At 45.4% G+C, this 20,296-nt stretch overlaps 1 protein-coding gene across 2 annotated transcripts in view; it reads right to left on the bottom strand.

The window, feature by feature from the left end:
* ELL3 (elongation factor for RNA polymerase II 3) overlaps nucleotides 1-20,296 on the bottom strand; it is a 285,177-nt gene that overhangs the window by 150,167 nt on the left and 114,714 nt on the right. For both annotated transcript variants that reach the window (XM_063925873.1, XM_063925874.1), the window contains one exon: nucleotides 15,037-15,164. In XM_063925873.1, the coding sequence (XP_063781943.1) occupies nucleotides 15,037-15,164 (128 nt within the window). The remainder of the gene's footprint in view (nucleotides 1-15,036; nucleotides 15,165-20,296) is intronic.

The following is a 20,296-nucleotide window of genomic DNA, read 5'->3' as shown; positions in this document are numbered from 1 at the left end:
CTGTCCTCACTAGTCTCCCAGTTCCTGATGCTGAAAAACATCCCCACAGCATGATGCTGCCACCACCATGATTCACTGTAGGGATGGTATTGGCCTGGTGATGAGCGGTGCCTGGTTTCCTCCAAACATGACGCCTGGCATACAGGCCAAAGAGATCAATCTTTGTCTCATCAGACCAGAGAATTTTGTTTCTCATGGTCTGAGAGTCCTTCAGGTGCATTTTGGCAAACTCCAAGCGGACTGCCATGTACTTTTTACTAAGGAGTGCCTACTGTCTGGCCACTCTACCATACAGGCCTGATTGGTGGATTGGTGCAGAGATGGTTGTTCTTCTGGAAGGTTCTCCTCTCTCCACAGAGGAATGCTGTAGCTCTAATAGAGTGACCATCGGGTTCTTGATCACTTCCCTGACTAGGGCCCTTCTTCCCCGATCACTCACTTCTTCCATTTATGGATGATGGAGGCCACTGTGCTCATTGGGACCTTCAAAGCAGCAGAAATTTTTCTGTACCCTTCCCCAGATTTGTGCCTCGAGACAATCCTGTCTCGGAGGTCTACAGACAATTCCTTGGACTTAATGCTTGGTTTGTGCTCAGACATGCAGTGCCATGTGTGGGACCTTATAAAGATAGATGTGTGCCTTTCCAAATCATGTCCAATCAACTGAATTTACCACAGGTGGACTCCAATTTAGCTGTAGGAACATCTCAAGGATGATCAGTGGAAACAGGATGCACCTGAGCTCAATTTTGAGCTTCATGGCAAAGGATGTGAATACTTATGTACATGTGATTTCTCGGTTTTTTTTTTTAATAAATGTGTAAAAATCACAAAAAAACTTTTTTCACATTGTCATTATGGGGTATTGTGTGTAGAATTTTGAGGGGAAAAAAGAATTTATTCCATTTTGGAATAAGGCTGTAACATAACTAAATGTGGAAAAAGTGAAGCGCTGTCAATACTTTCCGGATGCACTGTATATGCTAAGCATTCACAGTCTATAGATACATGCACAGTAACAGTAGCAGTGTCAGATAGAAAGTGAGGCCTTTTCCAATTTCTCTATTTAACAAGCTATTCCAGTTTGGCAACTCTTATGCTCACAAATACATAAGGTTCTATCAGTGTCATAATGGGAGACATTTTGATTTGATTTAATTTGTTTTGGTTTGCTGTCTATACTGTGTGAGACATTTAGCACACAGTCAATGTCTGAAACAAATATTATTCACCCAAATGAATGAGTCACAACAAATAAATTGTTTATTTTACTTATATTGAATACAGCACACAAATATTTTTACTGTTGATTATACTCAACCTTTGTACTTGAGCCTTAAACTGGGTACACATAAGGCTGGGGCCACACAGTGCATTTTAGTGGGTCCCGCTTCTATCCGGCCACCCACACATGTGCGGCGATGGTGCATACACCGGACCCAACCGCAGCATACTGCGGTTAAGCCGGATGACGGGACGACCGGATTTCAAGGAGAACACATACATTTCAATGTATGTGTTCACACGGGAGGCACTCGATATCCCGGCTGTCGGGATGCCGACAACTATTCTCCCTCTTGGGGTGTCCACGAGACCCCTGGAGGGAGAGTACGCCACCGTGCCCGCAAGGAGCTCTTTTGCGCTCGCCCCGCTACCGGCATTCCAGTTGGGATCCCGACGCCGGTATGCTGGGCGCCGGGATCCCGAGCGCTGGTATATTGTAGTACACCCATTCACACAGTGTGGAAAAAAACCGATCATGGCACTGGCCGGATGCTGTTCTGCGGCATCCGGTCAAAAGGCTATGTGTAAATCTGCATAGCGTTTCTCCAGACCGGGGGTCCTGCTAAATGGGTATGGCGAAAACGCTGTGTGTGGCCCAAGCCTTAGACTACCAGCAATGTCGTCAAAGATTTTCCTTGAACTCCTGGACAAACGATATAGGGGGTCATTCCGAGTTGATCGTAGCCCTGCAAAATTTTGCAGGGCTACGATCATGTCCATAGAAATGCGGGGGGACGCCCAGCACAGGGCTATCCCGCCCCACATGCCAGGGCAGGCCCCCCCAGCAGAAGTGCAAAAGCATTGCACAGCAGCGATGCTTTTGCACTTTAGGAGTAGCTCCCGGCCAGCGCAGCTTTAGCGTGCTGGCCGGGAGGTACTCATTGCTCCCCGGCCTGCAGCGGCTGCGTGTGACGTCACGCAGCGGCTGCAGCCCGCCCCCCGCACGGTCCGGCCACGCCTGCGTTGGCCAGACCGTGCCCATGAAACGGCGGTTATACGCCACTGTTTCGTCCCCCCCCCCCGCGCCCAGCGACCGCCTGTGCCTGCGGTGAGGCGATCGTACAGCAGCGACGGCGCATGCGCAGTTCTGACCTGATCGCACCGCTGCGATAAACTGCAGCGTGCGATCGGGTCAGAATGACCCCAATAGTGTGTACACACTGTGCAATCTTGCAAAAGATATAGTCAGTGGCCACATCCAGGAGTATGCTGTCGTTGATGACATTGTCAGATTTTGCTGCATGCAGGTACAACCAGAAGACATTGCTGATGGCTGTGGGAGCGCACAAATAGGACGATTTGAATGATTTGTCGTTCCGATCCATCGGAATTGGCCAAATCGTTATAAAAAAATCATCTAATGTGTACCCAGCTTTACTGCCTGTACTCTCATCATCATGTGATGAAGGTTACTTTCACCAGCAGATGCATTGAGGCAGTGCAGCCACATAGATGTAAGCGAAGATCTGCAAATATTCCCAAGCATGCAATTTGGCTGCCTGGCATCTAATTTCTATGCGTTTTGTGTCTGCTCTGTGCACTGTGACATTTCCCCCCTCCTTTTCATTCCTCTGTTATCAAAATACATGATGAGAACTGTGACCCTTTGGCAGCCATATTTGTTTGTCCTCCAGGGAGCTATTGTAAAGGAGATAATGAGCATATGGGACTGTTGCATTACATTTTGAGATATGTAAAACAAGACACTGAGCAATAGTCTAAAACCAACACATTCAATGAAACACACAAAAACACAGAATACCCACTTTTAGCTGCTACAGTGGTAGCAATTTTTTTAATTCCCTCAAAAAAGTCCATAGTAAATTACAGTCAAGCCCAATTTAATGTACACTCAATTTAAAGTCACTGGCAATACAGCAGCGCAGAAATAGGGGAGAAAAAAAAAGGACAAAAAAAGATGAATAGATAAGGATGTTTTACGGTCTAAAAAAAACCAAACCACGCTCTGTGCCTGATATTTACTTGCGCTCCCTCTTTGTAAATGTTGCTCATTGGAATCATTCAGCCTTCGGATTGACAGTACAGCAAGTAATGCTCACTTTGTCCTTCATGCAATACAATGAAGTCACAGACAATGCTGATTATACACATCTAAAAACATGCATTTAACAGATTGCGTTGGTGTACTACTGTACAATGGTGCTATAACTGCAAACACTACTACTCTGTGGGTCACATACTTACAAACTTAGGTATTTTGTTTTAATATCAACTTAAAACTGATGTCGGCATCGAAGACAACATATATATTTTTATTTTTTTTTCATTCCATTTTCTGTTGTTACAATAGTTTATACAATTTAATAACTGCAAGGCAGCCACAGTAAACAAAAGCAAAACAAATATTTTTTCATTATGAACGGGTTGAGCCAGCCTGAAACAAAATGTCCTAGCTTAACTAGTAACTAAATTTTCACTACAGAGGTGTCCTTTTACATCTTTGCTCCGTGCGCTACAAGTCATGTTACACATAACGTGTGAGTGCCGTGTGACCAGTAGCGGATCTTGCCACGGGCAAGCAGGACTTTTGCCCGGGGCACCGCCTTCCGGAGGGCGCCGCACCATGGCAAGATCCGCCACTGTGCCCCCCGCTGCCGCTGTGTCCCCCGCTGGTCCCCTCGCAGTGAAGGGAACTAGATGCTATCCGTCTAGTTTCCCTTCGTGGAGAGGACCTTTGCTGTGCGGTGCGCGATGACGTCATCGCACACCGCACAGGATTGTGGGACTGGCACAGACGCTAGGGGTCATGATTGACCTCTAGTGTCTATGCTGTGCTATGGGAGAGATGTCATGACGTCTCTCCCATAGATCCGAGGAGAGGAGCGACGGCAGCGGAGGTCTGCAATGGCCGGGACTCAGGAGCGGGGATTATAAGTATCCTTTTTTTTTTTTTTTTAACCGGCGCTACTGGGGGCACAAATGGCGCTACTGGGGGCACAACTCTACAGGGGGCGTAACTGACCACGCCCCTGTATGAAGCCACGCCCCTATTTTCCGATCGGGGTGCCACAAGGGCTATAACCGGCCCTGCGTGTGACTCTGTAGTGCCAAGCCTCTTTTTTGCATAGTAATGTAATTTACACAGTAATGTAATAGGATGCACAAGTAGTTTCTGCTGATTAAAATATGTGGCATGCCTATATGCTGTGTGTGATTGTGACTGCATTTGCATACAAAATGCTATGCTACAGTGTTTTCCATGAAAACACTGTAGCATAGCATTTTGTATGCAACGTAACATGGCAATTCGGATGCAGATAGAGCCGCAATTACACACAGAATTTTTGCATGCCATATATCATTTTAATCAGCAGAAGCTGATTGTGTGTTCCAATATATTACTGCACATCTAAGATGCATTTTCGCAGAAAATAATGCAAAAAAAGAAACTCTGTGCTACCGAGTCCTGCCACGGCATGGTGCGACTTCAAGGGCTGTTTAGCGTGACTGCAGCAAGGATGTGAGAGGACACATCTGTAAGTCCCCTTTTACACCAAAGTACAGGGTCTGATCTGGGATTTGGAACATGGGGGGTCATTCAGAGTTGTTCGCTCGTTGCCGATTTTCGCTATACTGCGATTAGTCGCTTACTGCGCATGCGCAAGGTTCGCAGAGCGCATGCGCTTAGTTATTTTACACAAAAGTTAGGTATTTTACTCACGGCATAACAAAGCTTTTTCATCGCTGTGGTGATCGTAGTGTGATTGACAGGAAGTGGGTGTTTCTGGGCGGGAACTGGCCGTTTTATGGGAGTGTGCGGAAAAACGCAGGCGTTCGAGTTCCAAAACGCGGGAGTGTCTGAAGAAACGGGGGAGTGGCTGGGCGAATGCTGGGTGTGTTTGTGACGTCAAACCAGGAACGAAAAGGACTGACCTGGTCGCAATGGCTGAGTAAGTCTGGAGCTACTCAGAAACTGCGGGGTAATCGTTACGAGAAAATTAGCTAAGCTTTCGTTCGCAATTCTGCTATGCTAAGATACACTCCCAGTAGGCAGCGGCTTAGCGTGTGCAATGCTGCTAAATCTACTAGCGAGCGAACAACTTGGAATCACCCCCATGGTTCCAAACCTGCTTAGACCTGGAACCAGAGCCGGATTAATGGGGGAGAACAGGGTACCAGTATCCCTTTCTCAGGGGGGCCCTGGTCAGAGCAGCTCTGACCCAGCTCTAGCAGAGAGAAAGGAATCAAAGGCACACGGCCCAGAATCAATAGCAGGACAATTACATTTATGTGATCTGTAATTACTTTCTATAAAAGAACCATTTGCCCCCATGCTATGCAAATAAATTAGCCATCCATGTGACCCGGCCAGCCAATCAACTCCCTCCCCTGCACCCTGGACAAGGAAACACTGGGATGATAAATGCATTGCTATTTGACACTCACCCCGAATACCTGCAGCAGTGACATAATCATCTTTGCCAGAGATATAGAGGACTGCACCAGGGATCATTACTAATCAAGGGAACATTGCCTAATAATAACAGTAATGCACTAAGATTAGTAATGCTAGCCTCTGCTACGAATGCTATGCTCATCACACCTGGTGCTCTACTGGGAGAAGTTGCTCTGCAATGTACTGTAATACTGTGTATGTAAACCTCCATCATATGCGCACGCAGGGAGTGTTTCCGAATAACTAGAAACCACCCCTGGCCGCCAATCTTCTTTAACAGCTCAGCCTCGCAGTGTGACACACCCTGTGCTTCTCGAGGCTGACCTCTCAGGCTGGCACGCAGGAAGAGCAGCTCCCCTCAGGCTGCTCTCGCAATTTGTTGTGAGAGGTTAGAGGTGCTGGTGCACCGATACTGTAGCGGCTCTGCTTATTTTTTATATATATATATATATATATATATATATATAAACAAACTATACACCCGGCACTCTATACTGGATACAGGTAATTACTTGCTGCAGTGCCCTTCGTGGGTAGACGGCTCTACCCTATATGGAACACAAATCCGGCAGCATTCAAGCAGACTAACACAGCCATTAATGCAAAAGGAATCTGTTTAATCCATCCTACGGCGTTTCAGGGATATACCCCGTCGTCAGGGACAAAGCGTTATTGAAACGTTGTATATATATATATATATATACCCGTGCTTCTCTATGGAATTTCAAGTATAATCACGAAGATTTTAAAAGAATCTGTATTCTCTGTGTCTTCTTTGCACAACGGGATATACCTAAAGTTAACTGGTTAGTTTATCACAGAAGATCAGCAATAAGACTTAAACAGGACATGCTCCGCCCGCCGCTGCCAATGTATCAAAAGGCTGGCGTCGAGGAGAATAATCCGCCTCCTTCTCTGCCCCGTCCCGCCTCTGATGCTGCCCTGCTCAGTGCTGTCAATGCTGGGACGACAGGCCAAGCTCCGCCCACTGTATGTTAAATATGTAATGTCTCCATGCTTAGCTTCTCTCTCTCCTTATGGCTCCTCTTTTGAGGTAAAAAGGTAAAAGATTTTTACACAACACTTAAGGTCACTGGGACATTTTATTTTTCACCCCTTCTCATCACTCATGCTGATTGGGGCTGAACTTGGACTGAAACGGCATCGGGAGTATCACTATTCAACTCAGCGACACCAAAAACTATGGATTTTTACATGTCACCCCCCTTCCCAACCTCACCCCTAGGGGTGCTAGGGGCGTCTTACTCCAACAGTATTTTTTTCCAGATTGTAAATCATATTCTGTACCAAGATTTGTGTAAATTGCTCCAGGCATTCCAGAGTCATGCTTGAAAATACATACACTCATACTGTACATCCATTATCCAGCTGAAGAATTAATTTTAATCACTACACGGTTCCACAGTATACAAGTTAAATTATAAAAATAGGATTTTAATTACCTACCGGTAAATCCTTTTCTCGTAGTCCACAAGGGATATTGGGGAAATCTAGTATGATGGGGGTATACATGGGGTCCAGAGGAGCCGGTCACTTTAAATTCCATCACTGGGTGTGCTGGCTCCTCCCCTCTATGCCCCCTCCCACAGGTAGTTATAGGTAAAACAGTGCCCGAAGGAGAAAGGGCATATATGAGAGAAGGAAACATGATAACAAAGAGTGGTGAGATTTATATACCAGCACACCACAAACATATAACAACCAGCAACGGCCGGTAACAACAACAGCAACAGATGAACCAGTAACTACATAATGAGAACCTGCAGAAAAGTCAACGCACTGAGGCGGGTGCCCAATATCTCTTATGGACTACGAGAAAAGGATTTACCTGTAGGTAATTAAAATCCTATTTTCTCTAGCATCCATAAGGGATATTGGGAAATCTAGTACAATGGGGACGTCCCAAAGCTTCCACAACGGGCGGGTACATGCGGAGACTGCTGCATCACCACCTGCTCAAACTGGGTATCCTCTTTGGCCAGGGTATCAAACTTGTAGAACTTAACAAAAGTGTTCTTCCCCGACCAGGTAGCAGCTCGGCATAGTTGCAAGTCCGAGACTCCACGGGCAGCCGCCCAGGAAGAGCCCACCGATCTAGTAGAGTGGGCCTTCAGACACTTAGGAACAGGTAAGGCTGCCGACACATAGGCCTGTTGGATAGTAAGCCTAAGCCAATGAGCAATGGACTGCTTTGAAGCAGGACAACCCTTTTTCTGCGCATCATAGAGCACGAACAAAGAATCCGTCTTTCTGATCCGAGCCATTCGCTTGATATAGCATGAAGGCTTGCACAGCATCTAACGCCTCCGGAGGAGCAGAAGAGCCAGAACTTGACGGAACCACAATAGGTTGATTCAGGTGAAACGTTAAGACAACCTTTGTCAGGAAGAGCTGTCTGGTACGGAGCTCCGCACTGACCTCGTAAAAGACCAAGTAGGGACTCTTACAAGATAAGGCCCCCAATTCTGAGACACGTCGAGCAGATGCCAGAGACAGTAACATCACAGTCTTCCACGTGAGGCACTTGTCTTCAACAGTCATCAGAGGTTCAGACCAGGAGGACTGTAAAAATTCCAACACCCCATTCAAATCCCAGGGTGCCGCAGGCGGCACAAAAGGAGGTTGGATGTGGAGTACTCCTTGCAAGAAGGTCTGAACTTCTAGCAACACTGCCAATTTCTTCTGGAAGAAAATGGAGAGAGCTGAAATCTGGACCTTTAATGGAACCCAGACACAAGCCCTTATCCACACCAGCCTGCAGGAAACGTAAGAAACGTCCCAAGTGGAACTCCGCAGGCGGATACGTGCGTTCCTCGCACCAAGAGACATATCTTCTCCAGATATGATGAGAGTGTTTAGACGGAACAGGTTTCCTGGTCTGAACCATGGTAGCAATGACCCTTTTGGAAAGGCCCTTGTGAGCTAGGATGTTTCGCTCCATGCCGTCAAACGAAGACGCCGTAAGTCCAGGTAGACAAATGGTCCCAGTTGAAATAGATCTCTTCTTAGTGGGAGAGGCCAAGGGTCTTCGATGGACATGTCCTGAAGATCCGCGTACCACGCCCTCCGAGGCCAATCCGGGGCAATCAGAATTGCCTGGACTCCTTGATTCCTGATTCGCACCCTGCACCCTTGGGCGCAGCGGAATCGTGGGGGGGGGAGAGTTAGACCAGCAGTTAAGTCCAAGGCGACGTCAGTGCATCCACTGCCATCACCTGAGGGTCCCTAGTTCATGAGCAACACCAGGGAAGCTTCTTGTTGAGTCGAGAAGCCATCATGTCTATTTGCGGGCAGCACCACCGGTTGATGACCTGCTGGTGGAGTCCCCACTCCGCCAGGTGGAGATTGTGATGATGTAGGAAATCCGCTTCCCAGTTGTCCACACCCGGAATGAAGATTGCCGACATTGCTCTTGCATTTCTTCCTGCCTAGAGGAGTATTTTTGATGCCTCTCGCATGCAGGCTCTGCTTTTTGTCCCTCCTTGCCGATTGATGTACGCTATGTCTGTGGCGTTGTCCGACTGTACTTGGATCGCGTGATCCTTGAGCAGAGGAGAGGCCTGAAGCAGAGCATTGTAGATCGCCCGAAGTTCCAGAATATTGATCGGAAGGAGGCTTTCGTGGGCTGACCACCTGCCCTGGAACTGCGCCCCTTGGGTGACAGCTCCCCATCCTCTTAGACTCGCATCTGTCGTGAGGAGGGTCCAATCCTGAATCCCGAAACTCCAGAAGATCGTCTAGGTAAGGGACAACATTGACCCCCTGGACCCAGAGTTGGAACATTATCTCCGCCATCACCTTTGTGAATACCCTTGGAGCTGTGGACAGGCCAAAGGGCAGGGCCTGGAACTGGTAGTGATTGTCCCGCAGGGCAAACCTCAGGTACGCTTGATGAGGTGGCCAAATTGGAATATGAAGGTAAGCATCCTTAATTGGTCACTGCTCGCAAGGATTTCATTTTGAACTTGAAAACTTTCAAGTAAGGATTCAAGGACTTTAGATTCAAAATGGGCCTTGCCGAACCGTCCGGTTTCGGTACCACAAACAGGTTGCAGTAATAACCCTTGCCTCGTTGTGGTATTGGTACTAGAACAATGACGTGGGACTGGACCAACTTTTGGATGGCCTGGTGCAACGTAACCTGCATAACCTCCAAAGCTGGTAAGCTTGATTTGAAAAATCGTTGGGGAGGAGCACCGTCGGACTCCAGCTTGTAGCCCTGAGAAATAAGATCCCTGACCCAGGTATCCTGGCAGGAAGCCTCCCAGATGCGGCTGAAGCGACGCAGTCTAGCTCCCACCTTGAGATCCCCTCAGGGTGGGCGGGCACCATCAAGCTGAGGTCTTAGCAGAAGCAGAACTGGTGGTCTGTTCCTGAAAGCTGGTGCTTTCAGATTTTCTTGACATACCTCTGGTGCCTCTATTCGCATTTCGATCGAAATCTGTTAGACCGAAAGGACTACACAGACGGCCCCATGTAGGAGCGTCTCGCCGGTGGGGACCCAGAGGGGAGAAACGTGGATTTCCCAGCCGTAACTTTGGAAATCCACGTATCCAACTTAACCCCAAAGAGCCATTCCCGAAAAAGGGGAGGGATTCCACACTGCACATTGATTCTGCGTCCGCTATCCACTGACGCAACCATAAAGCCCTGCGCGCCGACACTGCCATGGCAGAAGTCCTAGCATCTCCTTAAGCGAGTCACACAGGACGCGTGTAGTGTCCTAAATGTGCTTGAGTAGAGTTACCATAGTGACCAGGGCATAGCCCCGGAGAGGCCCTTCTGGATCCGAGTAGCCCACGTATGAATGGCATGGGTCATCCAGCATCCAGCTATGACCGGCCTCTGCGATACACCTGCTGCCACGTAAATAGATTTTAGCGTAATCTCTATTTTCCAGTCACCAGGATCCTTTATGGTAAAGGAGCCCGGGGCAGGCAGCACCGTCTTTTTCGAGACTGATAAGTCAACCCCTGGGGGTTCCTCCCAAAACTTCCTGCCTTCAGGAGCAAATGGGAAAGTGCGCAAAAACTTTTTTTGATGCTTGAAATTTTTTGTCTGGAATTTTCCAGGCTAACTTGAATAGGTCATCTAACTCTGCAGAATAAGGGAAAGTGACATTAGGCTTGTTTTGTGTAAAGAAAAACAACTCCTGTGACGCAGCATCCTCTAGAGGGAGCTTTAACACGTCCCGTATAGACAAAATTAGGGGTTCAATACCCTGAGCAGAATCTGAAACCCCACTAACGAGATCCAAGTCTTCCCCATCCATCTGTATTTCCTCATCTGTATCAGAGAGTAGAGCAGGTAAATCACGCTTTTGTGGACCTGCATGAGAGAAAGGGGGGGGGGCTGTGTAACATCTGCCCTAGCAGCTAAGTCTGCAACAGCCTGTTGTAGTAGCTGAGTTTTCTGTACATTAGCAGTGAGCTGGGATGACATATCAGACATCATAGTTTTAAGAGACCCTAGCCAGTGGGGCTCTGGATCCTCTCCCCCAGCCCCTTCACTGAGTTGTGAAGATTGGCTGCATTGTTCACAAGAAACAGAATCAGATAACAATTGGAGATAATCTGGTGCGGCATACACTGCACAGCTTGTGTTTACCCACGTTTCACAGTAAGCACAATAACATACACATACAGGCAGACAGTAATATTTTGCAAGTATGCCCTTACTGTATGTGAGAGGAGACAGAGAGAGAGATAGAGAGAGAGAGAGAGAGAGAGAGAGAGAGAGAGAGAGACACCAGCACACCCCTAGCTGCACTGCCCCAGTGAGGCTGACAGCTAACTATAACACAGCAAATACTAGTAAATTCTGTCCTGAAGAGGACACAGACCATGTACAATAGCGGCTCTCCCCCTTTGCTACACCCTGTACCAGATTTCCAGCGTGTCTTGTGAGGCAGGAAGCGCTGTGTACGATGTCCGTGGCTGCATTAAGCAGAGGAAGGCACCACAATGCCTCTAATCCCGCTCTGAGTTAGCTACGCCCCCTCCAATGGCGCCGGAGCTATGAGGATATTTATACTGGCAAAGTCTCCTGTGTGGTTTAAAAACGTTGCATAAGTGCTAGTTCAAGCTAATATAAGCCACTCTACACAGGGGGCTCTAGCGGGACCTCCCCCAGGAGGGTCCCGTAAGCTGCGCCTGTGTTCAGCCCCACTCTGAACCGGGGGACCCCCGGTTTGTACTCACCACAGACGTCACCTTCAGGCTAGTGTTAGGGGTGTGCTGCGATTGCGACAGCCAAGGCGCAGTGCCCTGCTGAATAAACAAACCTCTCAGGAAAGTGGTCCTGCAGTGGTAAGCGGCTCTGCACCTCACAAGGCCAGTGACGCCCCCCCCTAACTCCCACGGTGCAGGTATGCTATTGCCCAAACAGCATACAAAAATAATAAAAGTTTAAAAGAAATTTAAGAAAACTCTTTTTTCTAAACTGTGTGTGGGAGGGGGCATAGAGGGGAGGAGCCAGCACACCCAGTGAAGAAATTTAAAGTGCACCGGCTCCTTTGGACCCCGTCTATACCCCCATCGTACTATATTTCCCCAATATCCCTTGTGGATGCTAGAGAAATAAGAATTTCCTTTATCGCACACCTTATGCAACTCCCATAAAGTAATTCATTTTTTCATTGGTCTGTAACCAATTATTTGGAAACCCCCCTTTCAAAATCCTGCATTTGCCACTGTCCATGTAGTATATTAAGTCATCTAGTAATCTTTAGTACTGCCACATCAATTAGTGGCTGGTGTGTGTAGGCTGTGGGATCAGTCATTATTCCCTGTACAGGAAAGCTGCTCTACAGTGTAATACCGTATGTAATCCTCCATGTAGTATATTACTGCAGTCACATATATTGCTGCCACATCATTAAGTGTCTGGAGTGCAGTCTCCAGAGTCACCCCCAGCTGGAGGAGTGAAGAAAGGACCTGCCCTGTTGCCTCATCAAGGTACGGGGGATGAGGCACTAACAGCGGACACAGCCAGGGTGGCAGTGCAGGCAAGAGGGGGAGGGCTCCCCTGTCATTACTTTTCCCGGGCTCCCCCAAAGGCTTAATCCGACCCTGCACGGGACAGACCCCTTTCACACCATAACGCTGACAAGTGGTTGGTTAAATCCAGTTAAAATGTCAACACCATTAACACTGATATCTGCTAAATTTGAAAATTGACGAAAATGCCGACAAAGGAATGTCAATATTAAAACTACCATGTCGACATGTTACACTTACTGTAGTTCTATTCCACCGCACTTGACAAGTGAGGACAACTTGGATATGAAGATTAACAGTGAATGGAATATGATGCTCTGACTCAAACACACCTTACACATTACACTACTACCAATACATATTACTCAGGAAGATTATGGGCTCTCTTTACCACTTCCGGCATATTTCTGGACAAAATGACTGTTATTTTCCTAGCATGTTTTTATCCGTGTTTATCATCTTCAATCTGCCGGCAGCTCTTGCGAAAAACTAGTGACAGGGCCGGATTATGGTGTGTCGGGCCCTACCAATAAAACTGTCAATATGATATACTGGTGATATTATTAAAAAGTGTAATGTGTAAATGTTCCCAGCAACACAACCGTAGTGGCCCAAGTTCACATTATGCCACACAGAAATCCTAGTTCACATATGCCGCAATGCCCCGCACACCGATAATGTTACTATATGTAGGGGCCCCGTCATGTATGGGGGCCGCCCCTTGTAGTCCTGTTATTAATCGGCGCTGCTCGATGAAAGCATTTGTACCAAGCGATGCGCATTGAAGAAGTCTTTGGCAAATGCAAACTTCTTCAATGTGTACTGATAGTGTGTGCATTTGTGAACTTGTAAGGCCGCACATGCCCACTAAATTTTCCTGTGCTATCATACATGTGCAAGCAGGTAAAGCTGCACAAGCACAGTATATGTATATTAGCAAGTGGTAAAGCTGTGCAGGTGCACAAAACATGTTGAGGAATGTGAAGACCAGATCGAACTTTGCAAAGGTGCATGTGATCAAACCACTTGGTAAAGAAGCTGGACCAGTCCGAAGCAGGACTGTATCTCCTACACACTGGATGAAGGTCTTCACTGCAGCTTCCGGTGACTCATATCTCATATCAAACCCACGCTTGATTTCTTGAACGGTGCCTGGAAATGGCTTCCAGCACTTGTGGCAAACATTGGTTGGCATACCAGTCACCAGTGATGATGCACTGCTACACGAGTTGTATGGTAGCTACATGAACAGCCTTTGCCACAAAAACAGCCACCCTCTGCTTGGCCACGCTGAGCTCATGTTAGAACTTCTCTTGTGGCACACCTACAACTAGGATCCAATGGGTCAAATGTTATTTGGTCTCGGGGTCAAAACTGTAGATCCAGGATTCATTGCCACTGATGATGCTCCCAGAGCATGTTCGGCTCTCAAGTCATCTGATGGGGTACCCGGCATGCAGATACCTTGCTCAGGCCAAGATTTTCTTGGAGTATCAAGTGGACGGATCCCAAATGATATGCCTTTCTCCTTCTCTAACTGGGCTACGGTCACCCTTGCATCCACCTCAACTAAAGCCCGCATGGAAGCAACGTTATCCTCTGTGATGGCATAGACAGGTCAGCCGCAGTGCTCCTCCTCCTCCAGGGACTGTCTTCCATGCCAAAATTCTGCAAACCATTCAAACACACTGGTTCTGGATTGTGCTTCCTCCCCAAAACCAGTTCACGGTCGGTCAAAATCCTCCTGTTGTCGCAGACCACTCTTGTAGTTGTAGAAGATCATGGCTCTCCAGTGGCCTAGGTGAGCTCCATAACATGTTTGCGAAGGAAGTGAACATGCTGACTTCTTCGGTGTGCAGTTCTGCTTATATACGGCTCTGAACCTTGACATGTTACAAGAACTTTAGTTAGAGATTACAGATCACTAACAGTCAGATTGTGTCTACTCTACCTATGTACTGCACATCTGGAAACTTATTGCACACCCCTCGTAAAGTAAGCAGCAGCCACAGTGTTAGTTACACCATAAAAGCTGTTCATTAGAACAATTAACAATTAATTATAATTAAGCTTACCATACTATCCCTTTAAATCAGGACACTCATTTACACAGATTCTCTGGCTGGCTGACTTCAAGCCTGCATTTCACCTGGTTTTAACCAGCCACAGAACCTGTGTAATCCATGAGTGTCCTGGTTTAAAGGGACCTGTGTATAATGATTGGCAAATCTGTCACAATCCTCACTGCTGTAAAACTTCTCCAGAAGACAATGCAAATACTTAATGTAAAATTAGTTAAAAGGGAATTGTTCTCACCAAGAAGTACTCTGTCTAATGCACTCAAAACTTGACTGAGGTTTATCTTTAATCTCTCTGGAAAGGTAGAAGGCAAAGACACGGACTCTGTCATCTGAGCCAGATATGGGACAGGGAATCTTGATGTTCTGTTGGTTAAAAGCACAAAGTGGTTTGTTAATACTGCAGTAGAAGAGCACTAAATATATGGTTTTATTTCTAAGTATAGCCTTCAACGTGCTTTAGAGGTTTACATGAATACGTACATTGTGGACAATATAATAGTCAGTATTCAGGTGGTTTTTTAATTCAATTTGACATTTTTAAAAAGCTTTATTATTAATCAATCATGTTTTCCAGGTCATCAAGCAGGTGTACAGGTGTTGTCATTACTCCCTGACACACTGTAAAAGATTCACAGGCTGAGCTCATTATTCCACTTGTGATTCTGTGAGGAGACCAGGAAAACATGACCTGTTGAGCAGAATTACAGAAACACAAGACACCTGCAGCCAGACCATCTATTTATATTGTGCTGCCATCTGTTTAAAACAAGCAGAAAATAAGCATTAAACAGAAAATTGTTTTATGCAATGACTTTTTATTTTTCTAATCACTGAAGTAGCAATAACAACGATGAGAAGCCGGACAACTAGTGGTATGAGGAAAAATAGATAGCAGACATATAAAATGGGAAAACATACGCTAAAAGTATCTATTAGAAATTGTTATTCTGCAAGATATATGCTAATGCTTCCTTATAACTGCACGTACATTAAATACAGTACAATACAGGACACATTTTATATAACATAGAAACAGTGTGTATGTTAGATGCACCTTGCCTGACTTTCACAAAAGATAAACACTTATACACAGGGGCGTAGCCAGAACTCTGTGGGCCCCATAGCAACGTTTTGAAGGGGCCCCTGTACCAGTGCTTCTAAATAGACACCTCTCCGCAGCAGTTGTTACATTTTATGCCCCATAATAGTGCCCTAGTTAATTTACTGAACCATAGTAGTTCACTTTATGTCACATTGTAGGGCTGCCAGTACACATTATGTAACAAAGTACTGTACACCAAATTCACAATATGATACACAGTTTCCCCAGTTCATATGTCACATTACAGTGCCTCCAGCTCATATTATGTCACATTATAGTGCCTCCAGTTCATATTATGCCACACTATAGTGCTTCCACTTCATATTGTGCCACTTACAATACCCCAGTTCAAATTATGTAACTGTCGAAGTCAAAAATATTACATTTAAAGAGAACATACAAACTACACACATATAAGTCGCTATACTTGCAAATGCGCGCAGCGAGCACAACAATGTATGGTAACACACGCATTTACATGGACATGCCACAGAGATGGATTCGACACTTATTTCATACAGTACATAATTATAATAATATCAAGCGCCAGACATCATGATGATTTAAAATTATCTAATGAAGTAATGTCATGAATGTGTATTATTTGAACGAAACAAGATAGACCTGTCGTGTTTACTGTTAAAACTACCAGATTAATGTGTGGATTCATTTGATACTTGTTATTAAGTTGTAGGACATTGCAACACGGAATTATGATTAAATGTATAAAAGCTAAAATCACTCTTATTAGGACAGTGGACAGGAAACTTAGGCCAGCCCTTTGGATGTCTTCAAGGCTGAACCTGATTAGCATATACAAAGGAACTGGTGACTCATCGTGAACCCCTCCCCCAGAAACTAGATAACACAATGATCACACAGGAGCTCAGTGGCTTTTTGGTCTCAGAGGATGATGGACTTGCTGCCAGTTCAGTTCCTGTATTTATTTACAGAGAGAGAGAGAGACATAAGATGCATTGGAGGGAATGGTAATTGTATCGCTGGCCTGTAACTGTATGTAACTGGATGTATGTAACTGGATGTATTAACTGCTTACTGTATGAGTTGTAACTATAGGTATACTGTACATTGTAATATATATTGAATCCATATCCTTTTAATAACAAATATATACATCAATGAGCTTTGGAACTCAGATAATGTGTGGGTGTATTGTTTTCTGTTATGGGATGCAGTGTTTTGCTATGTATAGCGCACATTCATGGGATATGGTAATAAGAGGTGCAGGCATTTACAATATATATTAGAGCGGGCAATTTAAATATTTGTGAGAAAGCAATTTGGCATTCATAGATGAGCTCTCTTACGGGATATCAGGGTCTTAATGATGCACTGTACATTACAAACGCGGCTGTAATTGACCGGCTCCGATGGACGCATTGCGAAGCTGATGAAAATAACATCCATGTTAATGTATTGTTGTGTTATCAGTAAGCCAATGATATGAAATTTCAAGGGACAATGCACTTCTCATAATATTTAAGATGCTAAAATGTATTTTTATTGTTGCAAAACAAGGTTCAAATAAGTCATATTGTGTTTGATTCAGATTGGATTGTTTATCTGTTAAGTAGGTTTAAAAGTTGCTGCATAGCCTTGATATAGTTTTTTTTTAACTCAGGCCTAAAATAACTTCTGGTGCTTGTATGGTGTGTGATTTCTTTGTGACAAAGGAAGCCGCATGGTCTGTCCTCCATTTTGGACTAACCACATGGCCTGTCCACCATTTTGTGTAATCCTCGTGGATCTGGAAGGGGGAGGAGCAGAGGCCATCTTAGGAAGGTCATTTTCTAAATAGCTGATTTTCAGTTCTGCTCAGTACAATCAGCTTTCCTTGGTCACATCAAACACCATTTATGAGTTACCAATGCATTTATTTAACCCATGCCATAGTCAATTACAAATAGTTTCAGCTGGGCCTAATGAGAGTTAATAGATGAATACTTGATGTAAGAATTATACACAGATATAAAAAAGTTTTTTCTTTTTCCTCCAGGATTTAGTTAAATCTGCTTGCTAGTTTAGGATAGCCATTGAAATGTTAATTAACCTGTGTAACTGCTTTTTCTTAGCAGTGAAAACCCACTTTTACAGGCAGGCAAAAGCACATAGCTTTGATATGCAAATTATAAGCACTGAATGGGTAAGGTGTCTCATAGGAGACCAATGAATGGTATATTATATATAATCTTATTATAATTATGTGTATATTTATATCAGTGTATGTTCTGCAAGATAGCTATCCAATCTGAATCATATCATTTAAATTATTGATTATTGCTAGAGTCATTATAGATTTGTGTGAAATAGGATACATTTGTTGCTATATAGTTAAAACTAAAATAAATGTTTAAGGAAGTAAGTGTAAAGCACAAATGCAGTCTGGCCTGGTTGTAAAGGTTTATACAGAAAAAAACTGTGTGTTGTGTTAAGTGAGCGATTATAGTTAGTATTGCTCACATTTATAGAAGCTGTGTGATTTGTTTTATTGCGGACGCAGGGTTTTGTACACGTGTCTCGGACAAAGTACAGGACTGCGCACGCAGCGTAAGAGACACGCACGGTCGCGTGTGTACGCAAAGTGCGTAAGAGTTGGGCGCTAAGTACAAATTACACGATAGTGTCGTTTAGTTCAAAGGTGGGATAGTAGACATTTAATACAATAGCACATAACTATCAGATTTCAAAAGCAGGTTACTCTAAATTTAGTTTAAAAAAATAAGATTTTACTTACCGATAAATCTATTTCTCATAGTCCGTAGTGGATGCTGGGACTCCGTAAGGACCATGGGGAATAGCGGCTCCGCAGGAGACAGGGCACAAAATAAAAGCTTAAGGATCAGGTGGTGTGCACTGGCTCCTCCCCCTATGACCCTCCTCCAAGCCTCAGTTAGGACACTGTGCCCGGACGAGCGTACATAATAAGGAAGGATATTGAATCCCGGGTAAGACTCATACCAGCCACACCAATCACACCGTACAACTTGTGATCTGAACCCAGTTAACAGTATGATAAACGCAAGGGAGCCTCTGAAAAGATGGCTCACAACAATAATAACCCGAATTTTTGTAACAATAACTATATACAAGTATTGCAGACAATCCGCACTAGGGATGGGCGCCCAGCATCCACTACGGACTATGAGAAATAGATTTATCGGTAAGTAAAATCTTATTTTCTCTGACGTCCTAGTGGATGCTGGGACTCCGTAAGGACCATGGGGATTATACCAAAGCTCCCAAACGGGCGGGAGAGTGCGGATGACTCTGCAGCACCGAATGAGAGAACTCCAGGTCCTCCTCAGCCAGGGTATCAAATTTGTAGAATTTAGCAAACGTGTTTGCCCCTGACCAAGTAGCTGCTCGGCAAAGTTGTAAAGCCGAGACCCCTTGGGCAGCCGCCCAAGATGAGCCCACTTTCCTTGTGGAATGGGCTTTTACTGATTTTGGCTGTGGCAATCCTGCCACAGAATGTGCAAGCTGAATTGTACTACAAATCCAACGAGCAATCGTCTGCTTAGAAGCAGGAGCACCCAGTTTGTTAGGTGCATACAGGATAAACAGCGAGTCAGATTTTCTGACTCCAGCCGTCCTGGAAACATATATTTTCAAGGCCCTGACAACGTCAAGCAACTTAGAGTCCTCTAAGTCCCTGGTAGCCGCAGGTACCACAATAGGTTGGTTCATGTGAAATGCAGAAACCACCTTAGGTAGAAATTGAGGACGAGTCCTCAATTCCGCCCTGTCAGAATGAAAAATTAAGTAAGGGCTTTTATATGATAAAGCCGCCAATTCTGACACACGCCTGGCTGAAGCCAAGGCTAACAGCATCGACACCTTCCATGTGAGATATTTTAAGTCCACAGTGGAAAGTGGTTCAAACCAATGTGACTTTAGAAAACTCAACACCACATTGAGATCCCAAGGTGCCACTGGAGGCACAAAAGGAGGCTGTATGTGCAGCACCCCTTTTACAAATGTCTGAACTTCAGGTACTGAAGCCAGTTCTTTTTGGAAGAAAATCGACAGGGCCGAAATTTGAACCTTAATGGACCCTAATTTTAGGCCCATAGACAGTCCTGTTTGCAGGAAATGAAGGAAACGACCCAGTTGAAATTCCTCTGTAGGGGCCCTCTTGGCCTCACACCACGCAACATATTTACGCCAAATGCGGTGATAATGTTTTGCGGTTACGTCCTTCCTGGCTTTGACCAGAGTAGGAATGACTTCTTCTGGAATGCCTTTTTCCCTCAGGATCCGGCGTTCAACCGCCATGCCGTCAAACGCAGCCGCGGTAAGTCTTGAAACAGACAAGGCCCCTGCAGTAGCAGGTCCTGTCTTAGAGGTAGAGGCCACGGTTCGTCCGTGAGCA

Source organism: Pseudophryne corroboree, chromosome 6, assembly GCF_028390025.1.
Source record: "Pseudophryne corroboree isolate aPseCor3 chromosome 6, aPseCor3.hap2, whole genome shotgun sequence".
NCBI lineage: Eukaryota > Metazoa > Chordata > Amphibia > Anura > Myobatrachidae > Pseudophryne > Pseudophryne corroboree.
This window is presented reverse-complemented; position numbering and strand designations above follow the sequence as displayed.